Here is a 27,086-nt window from a genome sequence, read left to right on the forward strand (position 1 = left end):
ACGAGTAAACCACAAAATTCAGTTTTCAACAAATGACGAATTTTCTAAAGGTTTGTATACAGACTTCAGCAAAACCACGAAATTGAATATCCACGAATATGCAAATTTTCCTTATTGGTACCAACAAAAATTAAAAAATTAATGAATTCACAGTATTTCAAATACTATATCAAGACTGAAAAATAAAAATGTAATCTGTAAATATATTTTTGACTGATGTTTTTTGTATATTATTTTTCATGACCTTGACCTTGGATGATACAGGGTGTAAGTATTACTACATTCAATGTTAGAATTTCTACTTAAATTACTTTTGATAAAAAGATATTGATGATAAATCATTAAAATACAGATCATTTGTCAAAGCTTTAGTTCATCCTGAACATGCTTGAAATATTTGCCACTAGAGGTTAAGCAACCAACAATCAATCAATCAATCAATCATAGATTTAATTATTTTCAAGAAACCTACAACACTCAGTTTAGCTTTTTTTATTATAATTATTATGCCAACCAAATTTGTAAAGATGTCTATATATTAATGACAAAAAAGAGGATACTTTGAACAATAAGATATCAAATGAAAAACATTAATTCATGTAGTTGTTTCTTTTCATGTTACTTCATTATTTTAACTGCTTTGTGTTTCCTGACACATTAGTATGTAAGTATATTAAAATCATATGTAGTTTCTTGGGATTAGTAATAGTGTGGGCAAGGAGGGATCTCAGCATAGTAATTTAGATATATTTATGTTAGGCTAGAGTTTAAGAAATACCATTCATTTATTTATTGGGTTACGCAAATTCTCCATTCTATACTGTGGATTCATTATTATTCGTGGGATACCAATTTTCGTGGCTTTCGTGGGTACTGGTGAACCATGAAATTAAATGTTCAACGAATAACAAATTGTCTATAGGCTTGTATGTAGACTTAGGCAAAACCACGAAATTAAATATCCACGAACTTGCAAGTTTTCCATAATCCACGAAAATTGGTACCCACGAAAATAAATGAATCCACAGTATTTCATGGGAAAATCACAATATGAAGGATTTTATATTTTCCAGATTTTTTTTACATCTAATTGAGACGTTATCAACATGGATTCATTCAAATTATTATATTAAAAGATCAGAATACAGCTTATACTGATGTTTTATATAAAATGAACATTTAATGACCCATTATATGCAAATTCCTACCAATTGATGTAAAACCTCTGTGAAATTGATATTTTTGATAGTGCAAAAAGTTACCCATACCAGCAATTGATTTGTAAAAATTTTATAAACCAAGGTATATTTGAATCTTCTAACATCCATTTATCCAGATCACTCATGATAATAAAAGAAAGTTGTCCTATGTACAGATTTTAAGTTTTCATTTCTTATTCTAAAGCAATGTTTTGTACATTTATAGACAGCATTGCATTGGGCAGCTAAGCATGGTAAACCAGAAGTATGTAAATTATTGTTATCCAGGCCTGGTGTAGAAACTGACACTAGATCTGTAAGTATGAAAAATTATCAGGTCAACAAATATTTTATGGGTAAAAGATCTACAATATATAAGGAGTGTCTGAATTGGTCAAAGTAAAATTATGTGATATGATCCATATTGTATGATCACCAGATTTTTTTTGGATTGTAATATTCCATGGTCTGTCGACATTGAATATATATATAGGATGTATAAGAAGATGTGGTATGTATGAGTGCCAATAAGACAACTCTCCATCTAAGTCACAATTTATAAAAGTAAACCATTAAAGGTCAAAGAAGAGTCTTAAACACACCGAACAGCAAGCTAAAAAATGGTTTGGAATAAACAACTGAGGAGTCAGCCCTATGTAATTCTATCAATACAAAACTCATAATATTGACCACAATAAGTGGTTGCTGTCAGGAATAGAATGTTTAAATAGATATTTATGACATCACAGCAGATAATCAATTTATGATTTAAAAAATAATTTTACAATTATTAAAGAAATAGCCTTTTAAATTTTGCAGTAAATAGGGAAATATTAAATTTAATTACAGTCACAAAAGAGTGATGAATGAATGTTTCATCAGGCTTTGTATAAATCACAGCAAATTGGCAAAAGGACCATTGCACTTCAACAACATTTACGTTTTATTAAATATTCATGAATACAATATATAGATAATAACTGAAATGTAAACTGTCGAATTTCATACAGGGGAGATAATCTTGTTGTTTGGAAAATTTCATACAGGGGAGATAATTTTGTTATTTGAATCTTGCTTACTATAGAATAAAAGAAAAATTCAAAATTTGATGATATGTCTTTATTTTTTAATATTTTTTTATTTTCATTTCATGTTATTTCTGACACAACAGAATGTAAGTATGAATTAGTTTATTGACTCAAATTGTACAGCACACCAATGAGACAACTCTCCATCCAGCTCACAATTTATAAAAGTAAATCATAATAGGTCAAGTACAGTCTTCAGCACCGGAGCCTTGGCTCACAACGAATAGCAAGCTATAAAGGGTCCCAAAAATCGTTACCGTTAGTGTAAAACCATTCAAATGGGAGAAACCAAAAGTCTAGTCTATATATAAAACTGAGAAACGAGAAATATAAATGTTTACAACATTGGCAGTAATAAGATAACAATATGTATTTCACATAATACACTGAAGATACAATGTCAGAAGATAAATAAATAAATTTCAGAAGTTACAGAAATATTATCTAGACAAAGAGTATAAAATAGGAAGATGTTGTATATAGGCAATCAAATTAGCCAATCAATATCTCTTCACCAGAGACCAAATTACATAGAAGTTAACCATTAAAGGTCACTGTTGCCTTCAACAATGAGCAAAACCAATACTGCTCAGTAAGCTATAAAAGGCCTGAAATGACAAATTTAAACCATTTAAATGAGAAAAATAAAGGCAGGATTTTTATACAAAACAATGAAGGAAATACAAATATTATATACAGTAACATTTAACAACCACTGACTTACACTCTCCTGACTTGGGACATGCATAGACAATGAGCATTTTATTAAAGACTCATAAATACAATATATGATGCGCATTGTTTTTGGTGATTCTTTTTATGAATATATTTGTTTATTTTAATGTCATTGACATTATTGTTTGATAATACAATCTGTGAAGTTTAGATTTTGATGAAGAAATAATATCTTAAATGTATTTGTTTTCTTTTCTTTCATACTTGGTACCATCCTGTTCACAGGGGGTAAGTTTTATTAAATCAATTTTGGTTACCTTTTAAATATTTAATTTAGATTTAAAAAAACTTAATCTGTATGAAATATACATAGTAAATGTAACAAAAGACCAAAACTTTTAAAAAACACAAAATATGAACCAAACATAGACATAAAAAAATAACAAAACTAGACATTATTTAATTTAGAATAACAATTTTTTTTGAGATCTTTGTAAACATAGAGAGATATATATTTCCAATATACCATGTACACTGGATCTACATATAAAAACTTCAGTTGAAATAAATTTTAGAATAAACTATTTACTTTTAAGAATTTTCTTCCAAGAGGCCAATTTTATTAAACTGACAAAAATTTAGACTTTGAACCAAAATGGCTCAGTTGTTCATGTTAGTGTTTACCAGTAGATCACATAAATCATTGTCTTACTTGAATATGTAGCTGTTATAAATGTCAAGTTATTACATGTGTTTCTTTACAGGGTTATACAGCATTACATTTAGCTGCTATGCATGGTCATGAGAACATTATAGAACTTCTAGTCCAAACTTACAGTAAGTCATTGTATAGATTATAGAACTTCTAGTCCAAACGTACAGTAAGTCATTGTATAGATTATAGAACTTCTAGTCCAAACTTACAGTAAGTCATTGTATAGATTATAGAACTTCTAGTCCAAACTTACAGTAAGTCATTGTATAGATTATAGAACTTCTAGTCCAAACTTACAGTAAGTCATTGTATAGATTATAGAACTTCTAGTCCAAACTTACAGTAAGTCATTGTATAGATTATAGAACTTCTAGTCCAAACTTACAGTAAGTCATTGTATAGATTATAGAACTCCTAGTCCAAACTTACAGTAAGTCATTGTATAGATTATAGAACTCCTAGTCCAAACGTACAGTAAGTCATTGTATAGATTATAGAACTTCTAGTCCAAACTTACAGTAAGTCATTGTATAGATTATAGAACTTCTAGTCCAAACTTACAGTAAGTCATTGTATTGATTATAGAACTTCTAGTCCAAACTTACAGTAAGTCATTGTGTAGATTTTAGAACTTCTAGTCCAAACGTACAGTAAGTCATTGTATAGATTATAGAACTTCTAGTCCAAACTTACAGTAAGTCATTGTATAGTATGTTAAATTATCAAAATTTACAAGTAAAGTAAAAGAATCAGATGAATAAGTAAGGGCAGAAAATAAATTTGAAAAAAAAATTCTTCGATTTGTCAAGTTTGTTTAAATTTAGATCTGCATGGAAGAATGCAGAGAGTAAATTGGAAAAACATTTTTATATAACTTAGACTTGGTTTTTCTGTTTGAATGGTTTTACACTTGTAATTTTTGGGGCCCTGTATAGCTTGCAGTTCATCCTGAACCAAGGCTCTGTGTTGAAGGCCGTTCTTTGACCTATAATGGTTTACTTTTTACAAATTGTGGAAAAGTTGTCTCATACAACATCTTCTTATATCTATCATAAACTAAAGGATATGTGGGGAATATCAATAAGACAGCAACCAAACAAATCATGATAATTAAGTAAACAGCTCTCTTTGATGGAAAGACCTTATCACTATTTTGGGAATCTTCTATACTTGATCCAAGATTTTTCCACATTTGAATTATTGATGTCATTCCCTTTTTAAAATATTCAAAAATATGTTTTTCTCTAGTTTTCTCTTACTGGGATGACTGCAAAAAATATGGACCAATACTTGATTAAATAATCTGTATCAATTAAAGCTAACAAAATTATGAAAAGTAATGAAATATTGAATAAGTTGAATACATAGAGTAGCTGTGATAAGCTGATAAAAATATATCTTTTTTGGTAAGTAATGTAGCAAAAGCTCCTTCAATTTCTTATCCTTGGTACTCATTAAGGATGTACCTAGGTGAGGGTTTGGAATTTGTGTCAGATGTTCAGACTAATAGTTTTTTTTTCTCCCTATGATACAAGAATATTTTGCCCCATAACACCCATTTATCTTCTCACATAAAACTTAACAGCTTATAAATGGTCATTTACCAAAATTTAAGCAGATTCTTAATTTCTTTTCTTTTGATTTGAGACCTAAATAATACCAACGAAATATAAGGTAGAGGTTTGAGTCAGCCTTTTTCCGCCATATTGTAAAAATTAAATATCATGAAAAAGGAGCTCTATAACATTCCAATATTTTTAGCTTATTATGTTCCTGAAATAATTGCGGTTCCAACTTAGAGTATCTTGATTTTTTTAATTTCACTTAAGTACATCCTTAAATGTTGTAATTACAGAAGCTGATTCTAACATTAGAGACTACAGTGGGAAGAAAGCCAAGCAGTATCTTAGAAATTCAGCCTCTACAAAAGCCCAACGTAAGACTTTTGATTTATCTTGCTCTATAAAATCAGATGGGGTTGACACGGGCAGTATAACCATTGCTGGTCCTGATTTACCACCGAATACTAAGGTCCAGTTACGGAGCTCTGTTAGACCCGAGCCTCCCCCTGAGAGACGGTCAAGGAGCTCTATAACTATACAACATCTATGTCTACAGGATCAAACTATTAATAGTAGTACATCATAATGTTTTGTTCGTTTGTCCTTGTGTTGGTCAGTTTTACGTGTGATACTTGTATAAGTACAGTTTATATTTATCTTGGAGAATGGTTGTGGCAATATAGGATTTTTTATATAAATGTGATAGCTGCATATCGTTCATGATGAGAATTGAGATTTCAGGAATATGTAATGCATTGGACTCTAGTCTCTTAAATTTTTTATTTAAATTTTTATTTTTAAACTTGTATTTCTTTTTGTGCCATGAGATTTATGTCTTATATATCTTCTTTATATTTTCTTATAAGTATGTTCTGTGTTTAAATAAGGCCATGGATATATTTACCTAATCTAAAAGTCACTTCATTAAAATGGTTTTGTTGTCTTTATGAGAAATTTACCAATTGTACTTTGGTTCAGAAATTCACAAAGCTGTAAGAAAAAAAGATAGAATTATTAACATGATCAGTTTGAGGCAATGGAGCTAAGAGAAATCAGTGCTTCTTGTTGATGTTTTTGGGGTTTTATTTTTGCCTTTGTAATTGTCCGCTATCTAAAAGACAGTTAATGACAGGTTTAGATGTTTATAAAATCTGGTTATTTGAACTGAAAATTTTAAGTAAGAAAGGAATTTGGACAAATATATGAAAGGAGACTCTATTGAAAGTTAACACAATGGCTAGGTTCACTACATTGATTAATGAAATAGAAGAATTGTTTTATATAATTATGGATATTTTATTCATTGGAAATTTTATATGATATATTAAAGTGTTTTAAAATTCTTATGAAATGGAAATTTTAAGCCTGTTATAACAACATTAATGGGATTAAAGACATAATAAATATTTGATAAGTTTTTGTGCCTGGAGCATGTCGGTCGTCAGGGTATTAACAAATAGTTACATGCTCAGGAAATTGACAATAAATATTTCTTTTAATAAATACTAAAAAGATTAATCAATGGTTGATATTTATCTGCACGAAAGTATCATTTAAAAATTGTCAGTTACATGATTTTAATTTTTTACGGGTACCTGATTCATTCCATGCTAAAATTACATCATATCTATTTATAGTATAGACAAAATTTAACATGACCTAAATTTCATTTATTATCAATTTTATTATATATGAGTATATATTTATTTAATCAAATAATTTAATTTTACTAATATTGTAATTTATGAATTTTACTGCATTTTTATAATATATCTGCTAAACCTTTGTCATAATTCTTAACTTGTTCTCTCGACTTTTATCTATTGCTTGTTGTAATGTATATTTATATTTTATTATGCCTACAAATGAATATTGATCAAAATCAAATGACTTGTTTTGTCTTCTATAGTAGAAAAAGGCCTTCATAAATGAAAACAAAAAATTTGCAGACATTTCCGGGATCCTGGCCTGCACTTTCTATTAAAAATCATTGATCAGATCAATGCAACTGCATGCCAATCTTTATTCATTGGAGACAATTTCACAGCTGTAATCCTAATGCTAGCAAGTTAAAGATGATTACTTGATTGCTTTGTTTGTATATATTCAAGTATGCTCAAGCATTTTTTTAGATTGACATCTGCAAACAATATAAGTAGGCAGAGTTAAACCTGTATATAGGTCAACTTGATTATTTGATAATGTCCAATCAAATTTAACTAAAATGTATACAAGATCAACTCTACCTTTTTATATTGTTTTCAGATGTCAATCTTTATAATCACAATGCTTGAACAAACATTATACTAATAAAACATACAAGCTAACAAAACCTTTAACTTGCTAACATTGAGATAACAGCTGTAAAGTGAAAATCATTTATAGATAATAGAGATTTAAAAGTAAAAAGAAAAATTCATGTTTGGGATTGTGTTTACCATGACATTCCTTAGCCCTGATGTTTAGTTACTAACCTTGCATTTATTCCCAAAAGCATGCAATAAATGTTTAAAATGTTTGCTTTGGTCTTACAGCCTGAGCCTGGCATAACATGTATGTATAAGGCACATTTAGAGTTGTCTCTCCTTGTATGGCTTCACTTGCTAGAAAACAATTTTGACAAAGGTTTCAATTTGTTACAGTATGAAGTGAATTTTTGTGAAAATTTTGAAACAAAGTTCTGTAAAAATATTAACAGTTTGATTTACTATGATATAATTTTTTATTCAGATTTACAATCATTAACTTTTGATCTAACAGTGATCGGTGATAACTTTTGATCTAACAGTGATCGGTGATAACTTTTAAATTTAACTTTGATTGATAATGAATATATAACTTTTGATCTAATGGTGATTTATCAACGATAACTTTTAAGATATCAGTTACATTATTATATTAGGCTTACACTTAAACGCTTATTGTTTCTTCTTACTTATATATTTCACTCTAGTAATATACAGATTAACAGATTTAAAGGTGAAACTATTAGTAAACAAATAAACAAATGAGTTCAAGATTAAATAAAAGTATGTTGTTTGATTTTAGGTGCTTTCAAAAGAGGGTCAATCCGACACAACTCAAATCAGAGTGAGGTCTTTCTTTATTCCTTAAATCTTGGGCTGACTGAGGAGCCAATATTTGATCAGTGATAAACTGCATGAGCTTATTTACGTGCTTTTTACTATAGACAATATAATGATCCTGAATTAACCAAACATATTTCATGCAATTCAGCTAGCTAACATTTTATTTTATTATTGTACAATTAAATTTTTTTTAAAGTATAATTAGACTTTTTATGAAAAAAATTATAGCACATCAAAACTCAATTATTTGGATGAACTTATGTTATTTAAAGCTTTTGGTACAAGTGGAACTAGTATGAAAGAACAATTATTGATACAATTTCAAATACTTTTGTGTCCTTCTATCTGCTAATGTTTTGTAAAGTTCATTGATACAATATACATTAAATGAAAAACAAAAAAATTCTATGACATTACTTATTAATGCTTATTTTTTTACAATAAAAGTAATGATTTTTTATGTAATAAAATTAACGGTACCAATTTTGTTGCACCAGATGCGCATTTCGACAATAAATGTCTCTTCAGTGATGCTCGTGGCCAAAATATTTGAAATCCAAAGCTTATATAAAAGATGAAGAGCTTTAATCCAAAAGGTCCAAAAAGTATAGCCAAATCCGTGAAAGGAATCAGAGCTTTGCATGAGGGAGATACATTCCTTAATTTATAATAATTTCCATCATTTTGTAACAGCAACTTTTAATAACACAACAAATCCGTATTTTCATGCCAGCACCAAAGTACTGGCTACTGGGCTGGTGATACCCTCGGGGACTAATAGTCCACCAGCAGAGGCATCGACCCAGTGGTAGTAATAAAATTAACGGTACCAATTTTGTTGCACCAGATGCGCATTTCGACAATAAATGTCTCTTCAGTGATGCTCGTGGCCAAAATATGTAAATTATTCAAAGGTGTGTTTGGAAAAAAAAGTAAAACATTAAACTCAATACTATAAATTTACACATTAAAACATACTTATTTGAAAGACTTGTTATGAAGGTAACTTGGACATCTAGATTTTACTTTGTTTGTCTGTGTTGATGCCAATAAATTTGGTGACTGTTGCTTAATAACATATGAAGGTCAATCAATGACACTTCTGTTTACTACATCATGTTCATTGTTCATAAACATTGCACAGTGAAATGCTATATGGAACACAAAGAACAATTTTCCCCCTTAATAGTTCATTTCTTAGAGTTTGAGATAACCTTTTCATGAATAAAAAGACTTTTATCTGTAACTTATTGACCATTGTGACTTATATTTTCTTTGCTAAGACATTTCATTTGATCAGATACTGCTGGTGGTATGTTAGACATACATTGATGCAGTCAAACAATTTTTGTTAGTAATTGACCTTGTTGACATCTTTTTCATCGATTTAAAACTTTTGTATCTATTGTTGAAAGCCATAGTTGTTAACATCTTTGTACCCACAGCAAAAATGTCACATCTTAGTTTCCTATTATTGATTGATTGAATTTCATGGCTGTCAGTTTGTTTTGGTAGAGGAAGCTTGAGTGCCTGAAAGAATCACTGGCCTTTAGTAGAAACACTGACAATCCAAGCATAGTAAACTATAAAAAGCCATAAGACAAAATGAAAAGAAATCCAAAAGAAAAGGCTTGATTATTCTAAAAATACAAACCAAACAAACAAGATAGAAAGTGGAAATCAATCAAAGACTATGTTTTAATTACAGGCTCCTAACTTAGGACAGACATGACATGCACAGAAAAATGTTGCAGGATTCAAAATGTTCGCAACATTGCTCTCTTAATACCTAAAACAGCAATGTAACAACTCAATATAAAAACAAATTTTTGATTTTTCTTGAAAAAGTTGACTGATCGAATCAGCACTAAGCATATGAAAAAGACATTATAGCAAAAACAACACTAGATATTGAGATCTAAGTACTGGTAGTTTGTGAAAGCTAGTATTGAGATCTGAGTACTGGTAGTTTGTGAAAGCTAGTATTGAGATCTGAGTACTGGTAGTTTGTGAAAGCTAGTATTGAGATCTGAGTACTAGTAGTTTGTGAAAGCTAGTATTGAGATCTGAGTACTAGTAGTTTGTGAAAGCTAGATATTGAGATCTGAGTACTGGTAGTTTGTGAAAGCTAGTATTGAGATCTGAGTACTGGTAGTTTGTGAAAGCTAGTATTGAGATCTGAGTACTGGTAGTTTGTGAAAGCTAGTATTGAGATCTGAATACTAGTAGTTTGTGAAAGCTAGATATTGAGATCTGAGTACTGGTAGTTTGTGAAAGCTAGTATTGAGATCTGAGTACTGGTAGTTTGTGAAAGCTAGTATTGAGATCTGAGTACTAGTAGTTTGTGAAAGCTAGTATTGAGATCTGAGTACTAGTAGTTTGTGAAAGCTAGATATTGAGGTCTGAGTACTGGTAGTTTGTAAAAGCTAGATATTGAGATCTGAGTACTAGTAGTTTCTGAAAGCTAGATATTGAGATCTGAGTACTGTTAGTTTCTGAAAGCTAATATTGAGATCTGAGTACTGGTAGTTTCTGAAATCTAGTACAAAGCCAATTCTGATTACTGTTGATTCTTCAGTTTTTGGTGGAAACTTATTTTCATGGATTTCATGGGTAAAGATGAATCAAGAATTTCGATTCTGAACTCAGTAAAAAATTTCGATAGGCTTGATATGCAGACATCTAATATCACAGGGAAAGTACAAGTGTTCCGTTATCACCAATAATTGGTACACAAAAATGATTGAATCCTAAGTAATAAGATGAATAAATAAACCCTGTTTGCCCTTTTAAAAATATCAATATGTACACATCCAATGAATTAAGTTTAAAATTTATAACCTTTCAAAATTAGTTTATTTAAAGAATCATATCTAAATTTATCAGCTCTTTATCCACATTGTTATAAAGGTACATTAAAACTGCATTATCATGTTTTGTTAAAGATTTAAGTTAAGATGTTTAGTTATTCGTTGTAAAGATAGCCCTGTCTTTTACTAGTTCTGCATATCTTACTTTCATGGAAAGGGGAAACAATCATACAATAAGAAGGGGCCAAAACAGACATCACCAAAAAAAGAAAATTTACAGTAAGATCATGTAGTAAAAATTGAAAAAAAGCAGGATTTTCTTTGTGAAAAATCTCCTAAGAAGAATCAATCTGGAAGACAGCATACACATTTTGATAGGATGACCTTATGACCTCATGAACTACGTGTAATTGTCTAAAATGTAAGTAGCAAATTTAATGATATTAATTTGAAAAAACTTGGATTCAGGATAGAGATTTAATATTTTAAAGTTTCAAAACAATAGTTCTACTATAAAAAATCAAAGCAGAGTTTTGTGGTAAATGAAAAAAAAAAAATTACTAGGAACAAAGCTGAAGATAGTTTGTCATTTTATCAGAAAAAAAAGATACTCAAATTAGTAGAAGTATATTTTAGAAGTAGCCAAACCTTATTAATAACTAACACACATTTTTAAATGCTGCATGAGTGGATTAGAAGAGAAATATATGTGTAAGTACACGTTTTAGTACCCCTAGATGTGTGTATATATAACTCAATGCATGTGTACCATTTCTTGTTTTAATCCTTTTCTTTTGGTATACATAGTAATCTTGGAATGAAAGAAATTTGATTTCAGTTTGAATGAATTTTGTTTTATGTCTAACTGTCTACTATGTTATAGTTACATACTTAGTAGAATAATAGATGCCATACACAATCTGCAAACTTTTGTAAACAGAGATTTTGACCTTGTTTAGTATTCACCTTGTCATTGAAAATGTACTTTTACACAAATTGATATACAAGATTTGAAATAGTAATAATGAAGAATATGTTTGCCAACACCAGGGATTCTTTCACTGCACATGAGTTGAGATCAATTTTAGTACCCATCTTCTTTTCTTTTTTCTATTTTGTATTACATGACATTGAGTTAATTGTTTGTTTAATGCACCAGTACAAGACATTGGGTTTGTTGTAAGATCATTGTATGCAAATTTGTCTATGAACAGATGACTAAGGTCCTTTTAGTTTTTCAACAGTATAAGCCTTTTAAGTTTTTAAAATTGAAACATCTAGTGTAGTATGGCTTTGACATCTGCTTTTTTTATTGATATTTACATTAAACTTGAACTTAAATATATATTGAACCCTAACATACTAAATGGCCTAATATTTATGCTAAAGTGCATATGGATGGATTATGTTACTGTATTCATGTAATTGGAGTTTTCCCTGGGAATGCACATTTGTACCAGGTAAATTAGTCTGAGATTACTCTGACGTCCAGTAGCTGTTTTGCCGGGTAAGCCGGGGCCATGGGACCTACAGCCCCGGCTTGCCTGGCAAAACAGCCGTTGGATGTCAGAGTAAACTCGGACTACAGATAAATCAGACCTATTTTAGAACCGAACTTGTTGAAAATTTTGTCACATTGTCTATTGAAAGAAGGTAAAACATTGTATTGTCATAGTGTAACAATGGTTGTACTTGTACTAGACAACCAAGTTTTTTTAAGCAGCTAGCAGTTGTACTTGCTTTTATCTTGACAAAAACTTGTTGTGGCAAATTTTTCGATACCTATCCATTAAATTTTCCTGTAAATACAGAGCAGCAAAGGAAATGATACACCTTTATAATAAAGTATAGAAAGTAGTCATTAGACTAAGTATATATTTCTTAGTTTTGAATAATCAATGTTTCAAGGAAAGATGTTTCTATGTTGTTCACAATGTTTACAGAATTGTTACAGCTTATTTGGTATGTTCAAAATTATCTTTAAGGTTCTACTAGTTTATATCTACAAATTTAGTTTAATAACTTTAGAAAGTTTTAATTTGAGATATAAGATATTTTGGCATAAGATGTTGAGATTTTGTGTGAACAGTAACAAAGTGAATAGCATACAGAGATCTCCTTTAATTCATGATTTAGAAATTTTCAGTTTTTTGTTGAAATTTCTGGATTAGGTGATAGCTGTAGGATTATATTTAATTTTTATAGTATAAGTGACTTTTCAGATGCATTCATCAATGATATATATGTACCTTCAATATTTCCTTAATGTTATTATTTGAAAAGTTTCCTTTATTATTATATAGATGACAGTTTCAGCAAAGTTTAGCTTAGTTTATTTCTCTGTGTGTACTTTATGCTTCATAATTTTTGCAATGGAATGAATCTCCATCTTTCTTTTTTCTTTTCATTTCTTGCATTTTCTTGACTTTTTTACATTACTGATCGCTTCATACCTAACAATGTTTGGGTTGTGGAAAAAGAAATTACAGGAAGAAATAATACAATTTTTTATCATTATTGCAGCCTACCACTACATGCAAAGCTAAATAGCTGGGGTTTTTATTTTTGTTTACATTGCAGATAAAACATTAAAAAAAAAATTACAACAAATAATCCAGACCTGAGCAAACCAGTTACAAAACCAAAATGTCTTTAGAATTTACTGTTTCAAGTTCTAATGAACTTTGTAATATTTTCAGAGCATGCATTCCTACCATATATTTTGCTCATTATTTCCTGAAGAAGTACAAATTCAAAATGTTCAACCATTTAAATTATGTTAATTTTCTTTTGGGATACAGAAATAAAATAACCCATAATCAATTTGGTTTGTAAATGATGATTTGTGACCAAAAAGAACAGAATTAACACAATCATATCTTTTCTATGAATAATTATGGCCCCTTTATTAATTTTCCTGTTATGTAATATAGTTTTTAAACATGAGACTTTATAATCACATATCCTTGTCCTTGTTTGAAGTGTCTACTGCATGATATGTACCAGCTACTTGTACTGTGGATTCAGTCATTTTCGTTGGATACCAAAGGATTTTGTTGGTACAGGTTAACCCTGAATTTAAGTATTCAACGAATTGCAGATTTATCATTGACTTGTATGCAGACTTTGGCAAATCCATGAAATAAAATATCCATGAAGGTGTATGTTTTCCTAAATCCACGAAAATTGATATCCATGAAAATAAATAAATCCACAGTAACTGGTTGTTCATGATTTATACATATATTTCATCAACTCGATCTGATTTGATCTTCTCTGTCATGATTTATACATACATTTCATCAACTCGATCTGATTTAATCTACTCTGTTTCTTCACATAGACAGTTTATTTAAATATATATATTTTTAGCTCACCTGTCCTTAAAAGCTGTGTCATTTGAAAACAAGTAATTTATTTCTAAAATTGATCTTTGATTGTAAAAAAGTTAAAATATATACTATAAATTCATAAATTGTTCTGAGGTTTAATTTTATTAATGCAAATAATATGACTAGGTGAGTATCACAATAGTAAGAATTCACATTCTGATATCTTAAACATGAATCTTTAGATTTTTCTGAAGTTGCAATGATTAAACTTGCTTTTTGTACATTCTTCAAAAATTGCAATGATAAATGCACACAATGATATCTGATTTCACAATTTAAAAATGCCATATTTGTGCCAGGTCAGTTATTCAGGCTCTTATAAGCCTTCTATAAGTTATTTTAGTTTATTATATACTTAGTAGTATAAAGATGTAAATTTTATGTGTAATACAATCAATTGCTATCAGTCTATGATGAAAAGAAAGTTTGATGAAAACTAACCAAACTGAAAAGAATTAACTATGCAATACATGACAAGGGATGGAAAAACTCATGCTAACATATCAATGAGAGTAACCAAACCTTTCCCATGCTTGCCTATCTAAACCTAGTTAGTCAGGTTCATTTTCATCATACAACCCAAGTTTCCAGAATTCAAAATTATTTTAGATTCAAATATTTCCTTGTTTAATAATTTCTCAGTATTATTTAAAGACCAGAGGTATGTAAATATTGAAAATTAATCACCAGGGTAGTAACCAAGTTTTAGGATTGTAATCCGAGAGTATATACTTCATATAAGGATGGGAATTCTCAGGAACCAAGAAGAACATGGCCCCTAAAAATTTGAGCTAGGTCTCTTATTTGATGCATATTTTTGCTTGGTCATATATAAACACATGATCACCAAAATAATGGTTTGGGATACCATTTTGAATCCCTGACATTAATTATTTTGACATTAATATCAACAATTTTTTTCTATTCTGGTTTATAAATTCTATTGAAAGTCATAATGGCAATCTATATTTCTCAACAAGATAAAAAGTTGTGTGAGTTTAACCACAGTAATGTATTACCATAATCATGATAATGTTACAAATGGTTATATCTTCCTTATTGCTTACATGCCTTCTGACATTTAAAGCAACATTTGACACTGCCTAAACCAACATTCATAGAATGCAGACTTTTGACATTTAAAAAATACCATAAAACGTATTGGAAAGTGGAATCGTGTTATATAATGTTTCAAGATTAACTTTTATAGCTTTTTGACAAATTAACAATTAGTCTTAACAATTAAATTATAGTCAATGAAAGGATAATATAGCTATAAGTGAATAACAACACAATTGAAATGGGACTATATCCTATTGTTTACGCATGATTTTTTTTATAGATTTGGTTTTGTTATAAACTATTGGTTGGCTAATAATTATGTGATGTTTGTTTTAGCGTTTCAGTGCAGAAAAGTATTTTTTATTAAATGTCAGACATTTTTTATAAAAAAGATAAAGAACTAATTTGTCATGATACTGTTTTTATTTTTAATTGGATTTTTGTTTTTTTCATATTATATAAAAGATACTTTTAAATTCAGGAAGTTCTATTCATATTTATGAAATATGAAAATATTGTTCATTGTATATCAATTCCTTTAACAGAATATTTTTACTTTCCATTATATGATTATTTGAAATTTGGTATTTTAGTATGAATTATGCATTTATTTTAATCACTGTTGACACAATGTAAATTTAAATTCTGTTGAGTTCATCTTGATGTTAAGAATTGCCTTTACTTATCCTGCAATTTACCCAGTGTACATTATTTTTTTCATTTGAAGTTTGTGAATTTAAAAAAAAAACCACTGAACTATAACCCCTTTAAGAAGTAAATATAGGTTTCAAAGTTGCAAAATTTCATCATTGGCTGTTTCCCCTAGATAAACAAGAAGATGACATTCATTTTCAGTTGTATGATAAAATAGTCTAATTCTAGATCTAGAATGAAATGTTTATATAAAAAAAGTATAAACATATTTTCTTTAAGAACTGAACATGAACAATAGTAAATTAACATAGTGCTAACCTTGCTGCATTATTTAGACTTAAGAATTTACCAAATTGTTTATTCCAGGGCTGTTAATAAGTTTGGAGGATAACCAATTCAATGATATTAGTTTCTTTGAACTTTCATTTAAAATAAGTTTCTGTCAATCCTGTTTAACATTTTAAATCTCTTTTCCAGAACTTTTGTTAACAAGAAGGCTTGGATCCACATCTGCTGCAGGTAATAGAATCACACAAACAAATAAAATATAAAGTTATATGTAGGGCAGTTTAGTAAACAAACTATTAAATTAAAAAATGAAATTGTTCACATTTGAGCTGACCTAAATGAATGATGAGAGTATGCGCTTATTCCAACACTAGCTGCCTGAATGAGTATGTATGGTATTCAATTAAATCACTAAACCAGTCTCAACAAAACTTTGTTAGAACTATATGTAAAATTCCATCTTTGTAGCTTGAACTTTTATAGGATCACATCCACTTGATAGTATGACCAAATAGTATTACTGGTACTTTGTACCAGACATTTCTAATGTCACCAATCATTTTAAACCCGTTTAAAGAAGTGTGACATAAAAATGGGTGATCAAAAATGTAAGTCATAGAATAGTAGGATTAATAATTGATTGGTTGTTAGTGATTGAAGCCACTTTCAGCAATAGTGGCATCCAGTTTTTGTTAGTAGAGGAATCTTGGCAATTGATAATTCTGTTCTGCTGTCCATTATGTTTTTGGTCATTTTTGTTATCCTGTTTATGAATACCACAAACCATGGCAAATAATGATGAAAAAGACAACAGCAGTCCACAAAGCAAAACACAGAAAAATAATTAAAAATCAATGTACTAGAATTACATGACAAAATCTAATAAAGGTACATCAACAATAATCTTTGTAATAAGTGGCAATACCGTGTTGTACTTTTCTTATTTTAAGGTGAAAGGAAGTTAATGTTTAGGTATATGATCTGAGTGATGTAAGTAATGTCTGTGATTCAGAATTGTCACCAGTAAATCAATGTGGTTAATGTGGTCAATATATATCAACAAATATTCTATTGGTGGTAGTATGTTCCTAATATATTCCAGTTTAGGTTTTTAGGTTTAAAGTTACTTTCAAAACCACAATCCTTTCCTGTTTTCCTGTATTGTGTCATTACTGAATTTCACTCTTTTGTCGTGTCAGCGACATTTATGTTGCTATTTTAAAGCGAAACAGAGTGATCAAAAACTCTGCCATTAGTGTTGTTGATATAAAGGTTCAGTTTGTGGAAATGTTTTTTTTTAAGACATCAATAACTTTGTCAAACCTTTATAGAATTTTTACAATTTGGACAGATGCTTTTTTCTGATCAAAAGAAGTAATATTTTTAAAATGTTTTCTTTTTCATATATTTTTGATAATCAGATTAAGTATATTTCAAAATTCACATGTGGACAGTCTAAGTCTTAATTCTAAATTTTTTTGGACATAATAAACTTTAAAACTTTTATAGATTGATATGAAACTGAGCTGGGACTCTAATTTGATGCACATGTTTGATTGGTCATAAAAAGACTTGATCACCAAAATTATTGTTTGTGTTACTATTTTGAAATTTTGAATTTAAATATTAGCAGTAGGGAAATGTTAAGCAAATATCTCATTGTATTTACAGTGTCCGGTAGATCTCTTGATGATTCCTTTACACGAACAGCATCATTTAGGAAAAGTAACCGTGCAAGAGCACTTAGTAGTCTAATCTTGTCTAAATCATCAAATATGAAGAATGCCATGTTTAGGTCTACATGGACTGGATCTGCAGACAACATAGAGGACTATAGGTCTAGAAGCCCAAGTAGAACACCACCTAATGCCTCACCTAGCCTTAGCAGAAGACAGTCGGTAAGTAAAATACTGAATAGCATTGTTGTCCAAATTTATTTATATAGGTAGGTGGCATACCAATACTTGTATCTGGTAGATATTTCTTTGTTCTTAAATAATTATTGCCCTTCAAGGAAATTTTAGCTAAAAACATCATCTTGTTTAAAAGACCTTTGATGATATATAAATACCCCTGTCAAAGTTAAAGTTATGTAATCTGATTACTGACTTACTTATATAGATTGATGAGAAGTTTGCCAATTTCTTGTAATTACTTTAGAAATAACAAATGTGACATGATTGCTATTGTGACAACTATTCACGAAAGACCCTTACAAATAAGGTGTGGATTTAATTAAGAGTCCTTGCTGACTTACTGAACGCAAGTTCAAATCCAATTCCAAATAAAAAATAAACCATGTTTTCCCAGAGTAAAATTTGAATCAGACTCATCCAATGGATTAAGTGTTAAATCATCATAAATAATCTAAGTAAAACTTAGTCATGTGCAATGCCAAAAGATGAGATTTGACATGATAGGCTGTTAAATCACTGGGTTATGTATTTTGGTTCGTGATTTGCCAATATTTGGACAATTATGCCAATCAATACACAGTTTTATGAATAAAACCAGTTGGTTCACCAAGATCTAGTTCATATTTTTGTTTACACCTGACAAATGCTATATTATATTTTGGTATGCCTCAATATTTAGTAAATATGCTTTCAAAATAAAAAAAGTATGATGTAAATTTGTTCATAGATTATTCTCGTAAATTCCAAGAATATTATATATAGACCCCAACTTTGCTTTGGTCTTCATATAAATACTTTACAGTATAAGTATTGAATGATAAATGTTTCATATCTTTTTTTGTTAAATGGCAGAAGCCAGAATACTTAAAAATGTCCTCTTAGTCTTTGCCTGTTCCAACACTTTAACATTTCGAATGAAGTAATATATGATTCATGTTACTTTTGGAAGAGAACTATCTGCCATTAAAAATCTAAACATGCAGATTGCTGCTTTAACCTTTCATAACTGAGTTAAAGTATAGATTATAGAAGATCTTTCCATGTTACTGTTGTTTTAACCTTCAATAACTGAGTTAAAGTATAGAAATCTTTTCATGTTTTGTCACATGACACGCATGTGCTACTAATGTTCAGTGATCATAATACAATTATACCATAAAGCAAGATCAGTTGTCATAGTTTTTTCATGAGGTTTTAGTCTAGTGTATATTGTCACATTAAATATAATCAAAATAAATGGGTATTAGTTATCAAGTATCAATATGAAATCGATTCCCACAAGTTCATGTAGAAATTGATTCATGATAGAAAAAATCTACTCAATATTTTTTTTAATTTTCTGTTTTATTGAATGTAACAGTACCAAAAATTAATTGTTGATCTTTTACAATGCCTGTTTTGCTACAACTGTAGAACATACACATTTTCCTATGCATTAAATGAATGAGTAATAATAATAATAAATAAAGTTCTTTTTCTAATGAAGGCAACTCATTTAACAATTATATGTTAATCTTCCATAGGCCTTCAAATGAAGACATTGTTCTCATCAAATGCATTAAAATATTATGACAATTAATAAATGTCAATGGCATAATATACCCCATACAAATTTTTGTGGTAAAAAAAAATGTGGTTATTAATTTTAAGATATGCTGTTGGTGACAGGGTGGTCGCAGCTATTTAATTGTAATTAGAAATTTGGGTTTTGTACTTTGTTCAAAGTTGTTGATGATCTCAAGTTGCCATCATCAATGTCTGTTGGTCTGTGTTGGATATTTGGTAATCATACAACATTTTCTTTTTTGCTGGACTAGAAGAAACTCAGAATTGTATGTTGAAAGTTTTGATTAGATAATATATTTAACAAAATCCACAGAGAAATTTAAAAATTAGAAGACATGTCATTTACTTTTAGAAGGCAAATAAAAAAGGTGGATCAAAAAATGTTGAAAAAGAGGCAAGTATGATAACTAACAAGAAATACATTATATTAAGGCTATTCTGGTAATGGTTTTATTTTTTTTCTATCTTATCAAAATATACCAATGGCAAGTATTTTATATCTGTCAACTAGTTAAAAATAACAAGTCTAAATAAAGTATTATCAAATGCAACCTACATGTATTTTTATCTTTCTTTGTTACGGTATTTGAATGGCTGTTTGATATTTAGAACTTATTTTATTGTTAAAAAAGAAAATAAGAATATAATATTTTAAATAGAACCATATATGTATATCATATTTTACATCCAATATACTCAAGATATAACATAATATTATTTCAAAAAATGCTTGATGTTTTTAGGAAGTTCAGATATCCATTTTACACTTACCAATTATATGAGTTATTTTTGAGATTTGTATGTCATTTGGAAAGGAAGTATAATTTTCTGTTTCCAGTTTGTTCACTGAAATTGAAGTCATTGATTCAAAAGAGAAATAATAGTATAATTTTGTTCCGCTGGTTTAAAAAAAAAATGAATTTCTACTGTAAAATATGTAAAAATAAGTTGGTATTAGATATATGACATGGCAAATTTCAATTTAAAACATTCAGTATATTTGTGGAAATTCTTGATTCGTAATCTTACATAAATACTACCTAAGATCAGGAATAGAATGAAGTCAATTTAAAACGTCATCATTTTTTTGTCAATACAGGTGTAAATACTGTTTGTGATATAAAGCAATTAAACAACCAATTCCATGCAAAAAACCACTAGATTTAATATCAGTGCAAGGTGTTAGAGTATGTTGGTCCTTTAACGTGGAATATTTGTTTTGATTTTTTGGGGATGGGGGATGGTCTACCTGAGCTAGTTAATGACAGGAATGTTAACGTTGAAGATCTGCATTTTACTTTAGGTTTTTTTTTTATTAGTCAAGAATAAATAAAATCTTTCTTCAACAAGGAGTGATCATGAATTGAACTGTTTTATTGGATATCATATAAAACCCTTGGAATTATAGAATGTGTAAAGCACCTATGAACATTATTTAAAAAAATTATTAACACAATGCAATATTTGAAAAAAAGTCTTATGATACATGCAAATGCAGATAATCATAAGTTTTCAATTTTTGATCATTCTTGAAAAATAACGGTGAACATTTGGCATACAAATATTTTTGAAATAACTGGCCACAATGCATCCATCTTATAAAAAAGACCAATATGGATGGTAATTTAAAATAAAGGAGGTGCTTATATTGCAATTTGATAGAAACAACACAAATTTAATACCACATTATTGATAATAATTGTATGGTGGATGACGTGTAGATATACAGAAGTACAAATTATCTGCCTACTAAATTTTGAACAAAATCATATTTAACCACATACTTTTTTGGAAATAGTAGTTTAGATTGTCAATATATTAATTATTGTGGTGGTTGGTATCCAGTCAGTTTTTTGCAGCTAGTTTATTGGTTTTATTGGTATTATCAAATTTATTTAATTAGGTTTTTTTATGTAACTATTTTGATAATGTGTATGCTTAGCAACTAAATGCCAGCTGGTTTCTGCATCACAATTGATCTAAATACAAAACTATATTTCTTGTAATGCTATTAGATAATAAAATAATGTTTTAATACAAACTAAATGCATATCAGACTTTTAATAAATCAAATTTTGACAAATTATAGTGTCTTATAATTATATATATTATATATATCCTTGAAGTTTTCAGGATTTTTAAATATCCATTTTAATCTTTACAATTATATGTTGAGCTATTCTATGTCATTTGGAAAGGAATTATCATTTTCCAAATCAAACTATTTCACTGAAATAAAAGTTATTCATTATTACAAATACTATAATCAGGTACCTCTTATATTACTCATAAATGAATTGTACTAAATAACTTTCATATAAGATATAAAAAATTAGTAGGTTAATTCTGTATGTTCACATTGTAACATGAAAAAAGTCACTGAAAATTATATAGTATATTTATGGAAATTCTTGATACATCTGTCATCAGCCATAAAAATAATCCTAAATAAGGAATACAATACAATCAATTTGACGTCATACATTTCTATTTAGAAATATCTTTATTAAAAGTAAACATAATCATAGATGAATATAATATAAAAACATTGAAATGATGGAATATTTTAATCAAAGATAAATATTATATAATTATGCATCACAGAAATGGAATGAAAGAATATATTAAGGGATCTGCCCACACTTTCAAACCCTTGAGAACGCCCCCAGTCTTTTGTAGGTTTTTTATTTCTTTATCTTCATTTTCAATGTTATGTTTTGTAGATTTTTTTTATCGTTGCTGTTTTTTTTTCTTTTTTGCCATTATTTTGTTATTTTATCTTTGACTTGTGAGTGAATATTGTTGGTAGTTTCTGCCTTTTTTTAAACTGAAAATCTTATGATACATGCAAATGCAGAGAAGTGTTCACCTTTTATAATATTAAAAAATATGGTGAACACTTGGTTTATAAATTCTTAGAAATTACTTGCTGGAAGTGGATATCAACCTCAAATTACAGACCATGGATTTTATTGTATATTAAAAGAGGTGTTTGTTTAGATAATAATGAAACATATTACACCTTACTCTTTTAATAACTTTGAGTTGTGTATGGTTGATGATGTTTTAATATATAGGTTAATCACATATCAATACACTGTAACTATACAAACGAACATATTATCTGTCTACTAAACTTTTACAAAAATAGTTTAACCACACATTAAGTTGAGGTTAAAGTTTATTTACTGCCAATGTATTAATTATTATAGACAAGGGGATAGTTCATTATTTATAGGGAGAAATTTTATTCAGGTTTATGAATGAGATCCGATATGACCGTTAAATATATTACTCATTATGTTCATGGTAAATGTTTCAATTTCAAGTAGATGTCCTTAGATCAGCTAGATTTTATAGAACCATTTTGTGAGGTTGTTATAAATGGAGTTCCAAAAGATATTTTGTGATCTTGTTTCAACCATTTTAAACTTAAACTTAAAGCAATAATTGTAAATAGGTTTCACTGCTGCACACCAGGTTTCAAACTCCTTCAAGACAACCTATTTGGTGAAATACTAAGGTTAAATAAAGGCAACAGTAGTATACCGCTGTTCGAAACTCGTAAATCGATTGAGAAAAAAACAAATCCTGGTTACAAACTAAAACTGAGGGAAACGCATCAAATATTAGAATTAAAATGTAACACACACAGAAACGAACTATAATATAACAATAGGCATTTTTCTGACTTGGTACAGGGTATTTTAAGAAAAAAAATATTAAAATGGTGGGTTGAACTTGGTTTTGTGGCATGCCAAACCTCCCGCTTTTATGGCAATGTTAAATATAACATTAAAATGACATCATTACATGACAGGACTAGAATACAAATAAATGAAAGAACATATAGGACAGAGAAACACACCAATAATAGCTAACAAAAGGTACCAGGTTTAAAATGTAATACGCTAGACGTGTGTTTCGTCCACACAAGACTAACCAGTGACCCTCAGATAAAAAAAAGTTCAAAAGCCAAAGCAAGTACAAAGTTGAAGAGCACTGAGGATCAAAAGTTCCAAAAAGTTGTGCCCAATACGGCTAGGGTTTTCTGCCTGGGATAAGAACATCCTTATTATTTAGAATAATTCATACTTTTGCAAACAGTAAATTTTATAAAATGACTATATAATATATATAAATGATAAAACTGAAGTGGTGACTAACTACAGAATAAAAACGGATACATTACATAAAACAACCTAATCCAGCACTCAAAAATACACAGCCGAGTTAGCCAAAGCCTCAATGCACAAAGTGATGTCACATTTGAAATTCTAAAGAAACACACAAAGTGACGTCACATTTAAATTTCTAAAAACATTTCTCAAAAATAAGATCGAATTAGGATTCATATAAGATTAGATTATATTGAAAGCCATTTTGAAAAATATTTTAATGAGGGGTATCCTTTATAAAATACAAATGAAAGAAATATACTAACATATAAACAATTCCTAACTTAATGTGCAGTAGGTACCAATTTTGTGGAATACTTGGTCTTGCCAGTGAAATTATTGGCAACAGTAGTTTACCAATGTTCAAATCACAGTTAAATGATTATAAGAATAAAAAAAACCTGTAAATTTAGTGTTCCCTGGAACTCCTTCCAATCTCTAATTTTCTCCCCCCTTTTAAGTTAAAAAGATGTAAGCTTGATCTAATTGTGCATGGAAATATAAATAATGACAAAGCTTTTTTTGTTTTTTCTGCTTTCGTATTTTTACATATTGTCTCATGTACCTCTACCCATTGGCATTTTAGTTGGAACCAATTTTGATTATTTTGATTGATTTTATTTGTAGTATGCTGACAAAGAAAGAATGCCACCACCATCAGGTTTATTCAGGAAAAGTAGGAAAGGGAGCGCTGTACATTCTAGTAAAGATAGTGTCCATAGTGATGATGGGGTTTTCTCAAGGTATTTATATAATTTCTGTTAATTGTTAAAACAGAGGGACGAAAGATACCAAATGGACATTTAAACTCATAGATGGAAAAAAAGAAACTGACAACGCCATTGCTAAAGATCCTGCTCCTCATGTTTACTCTCTTGAAAATTCTGTTTAAACCTTTTAAAAACAAAAATAATAGGTTAAGTCTTTACTAAGTCTGGAGCCATATCTATGGATAAACCTCCTCAATGAGGATATGGATGTTGATATATTGAAATTGCCTGTTTTGAATAATTTTGGAATCGTTTGAAGGACTATGTGTTACTCATTTGTAGTTCTGATTCTTTTGTTTCTTGTTTGGTATACTTTTGTTCCTTGTTTGGTATACTTTTGGTTAATTTTAGTTTTATTCAGCTCATTAATGATTATACAAGGTTTGGAGTTATAATTTATTTTGACCTCGACCATGTTTTGAGAATGAGGAAACCAAATCTTTAGGAAGCTTGCTACTCTAGAATTTATGTTTTATCTGCTTGAAAATTTGTGCAATAGTTTTATTAAGTGATCAATTCTGGATATCTAGAAACATTCTTGTTCAGTGTTCGTAGCCTTTTTTTTATGGTGTTATTTCTGACATAAAAAATAAAAAAAGTGAAGTTTATGCTTCAATTAATCTAATATCCCTATATACAGTAGTATACCACTGTTCTAAAGTCATTAATCGATCATAAACCTGACTTGTAACATGCTACTTCTAATGAAGTTGTAAGTTGTTATTCAAGTAAGTTATTTTTATTAAGTTATTCAATATTTCAAATTAATTATTTTATATTTCAAGAAATGCATTTTTATTTCAGTAACACTGTAACACGGTCTGAATCTGAACCAAGTTTACAGACTCCTAGGAGCAATAATCATACATATGTGTAATTTCGGGAGCAATAATCATACATATGTGTAATTTCGGGAGCAATAATCATACATATGTGTAATATCGGGAAGGATTCTGACCATTGACACTGCATAAGCATACTGATCAAATATTCCAGATTTCCATACTATTTTTGTAACATTGTATGCTATCTGTTTTCATCTTTCACATTGTAACTTTCAGTCAATTTTACATCATCATTTCGTAGTCAAGCCAAGCAATTTGTAATATTCAGATAAACGTAATGTGAATAAAAAAAAATTATAATGTTTTAAATCTGTAAGATAGCATATTATACATTTATTTTGATTGTTTAGTTTACATGTAGTTGTTATATTATTTGTTTGATATTAAATATGTTAAATGAAATTAATCTTCATATATTTATACAAAAAAGGAGATGTGGTATGATTGCCAATGAGACAACTCTTCACAAGAGACCAAAATGACACAGAAATTAACAACTATAGGTCACTGTACGGCTTCAACAAAATGTTTAGCACAACAAACTTTAACAATGTTTAAGCAAAGAAAAATCAAATTATAACTGTATTTCCCAATTACTTCAGAAGCTTCATCGAAGAACCTTTTATCTACTGGCGGTATTCTGTGATTTTATCTACTGAGTTGGCGGTATTCTGTGATTTTTTTTTCACAGAAGTCCGAAGTGTTTTTAAATTAAATGAAATGTTTTCACTTGAACTCTTCCTATGCAGCAATTTAAGCATTGATCTTTTGAATATACGAATACACAGACACACCTGGACACTCAGAACTTTTGAGTTTAATACATTGAGAAGGGCAAGCACATATCTCTCAGGACAAATAAAAACCTCGTCTAGTCAAGGCAATAATGACACCCTTATTCAAAACAGTTTACATTGAAAGTTATAAACTCTTCATCCAATGCCTTTCAGCAGTGCGCCTACTTAGCAGAAACTACATATTAGCACAACAAACTTTAACAATGTTTAAGCAAAGAAAAATCAACTAATAACTTTATTTCCCCATTACTTTAGAAGCTTCATCGAAGAATTAACCTTTAATCTACTGAGTTAGTGGTATTCTGTGAAAGTGGAGGTATCGATGGACAATGCTTTTATACCCCACGCAACGAAGTTGCGAAGGGTATAATGTTTTTGACCCGTCCGTCCGTCCGTCCGTCCGTCCGTCCGTCTGTCCGTCAGTCCTGTTTCTTGTCATCGCAACTCCTCTCAAACCACACAACAGAATTTCACGAAACC

At 29.2% G+C, this 27,086-nt stretch overlaps 1 protein-coding gene across 1 annotated transcript; it reads left to right on the forward strand.

Annotated features, from left to right (window-relative positions):
- Positions 1 to 32: 32 nt before the first annotated feature.
- Positions 33 to 26,208, forward strand: LOC143078514 (uncharacterized). Its single transcript, XM_076253375.1, has 9 exons — positions 33 to 50; positions 1,426 to 1,598; positions 3,687 to 3,799; positions 5,533 to 5,613; positions 16,724 to 16,765; positions 18,206 to 18,432; positions 20,369 to 20,410; positions 24,822 to 24,937; positions 25,769 to 26,208. The coding sequence occupies exons 1-9, from the start codon at positions 33 to 35 to the stop codon at positions 25,839 to 25,841; spliced, it is 885 nt and encodes a 294-aa protein (XP_076109490.1). The 3' UTR covers positions 25,842 to 26,208.
- Positions 26,209 to 27,086: the final 878 nt, after the last annotated feature.

This window comes from Mytilus galloprovincialis, chromosome 6 (assembly GCF_965363235.1).
Source record: "Mytilus galloprovincialis chromosome 6, xbMytGall1.hap1.1, whole genome shotgun sequence".
Classification (NCBI taxonomy): domain Eukaryota; kingdom Metazoa; phylum Mollusca; class Bivalvia; order Mytilida; family Mytilidae; genus Mytilus; species Mytilus galloprovincialis.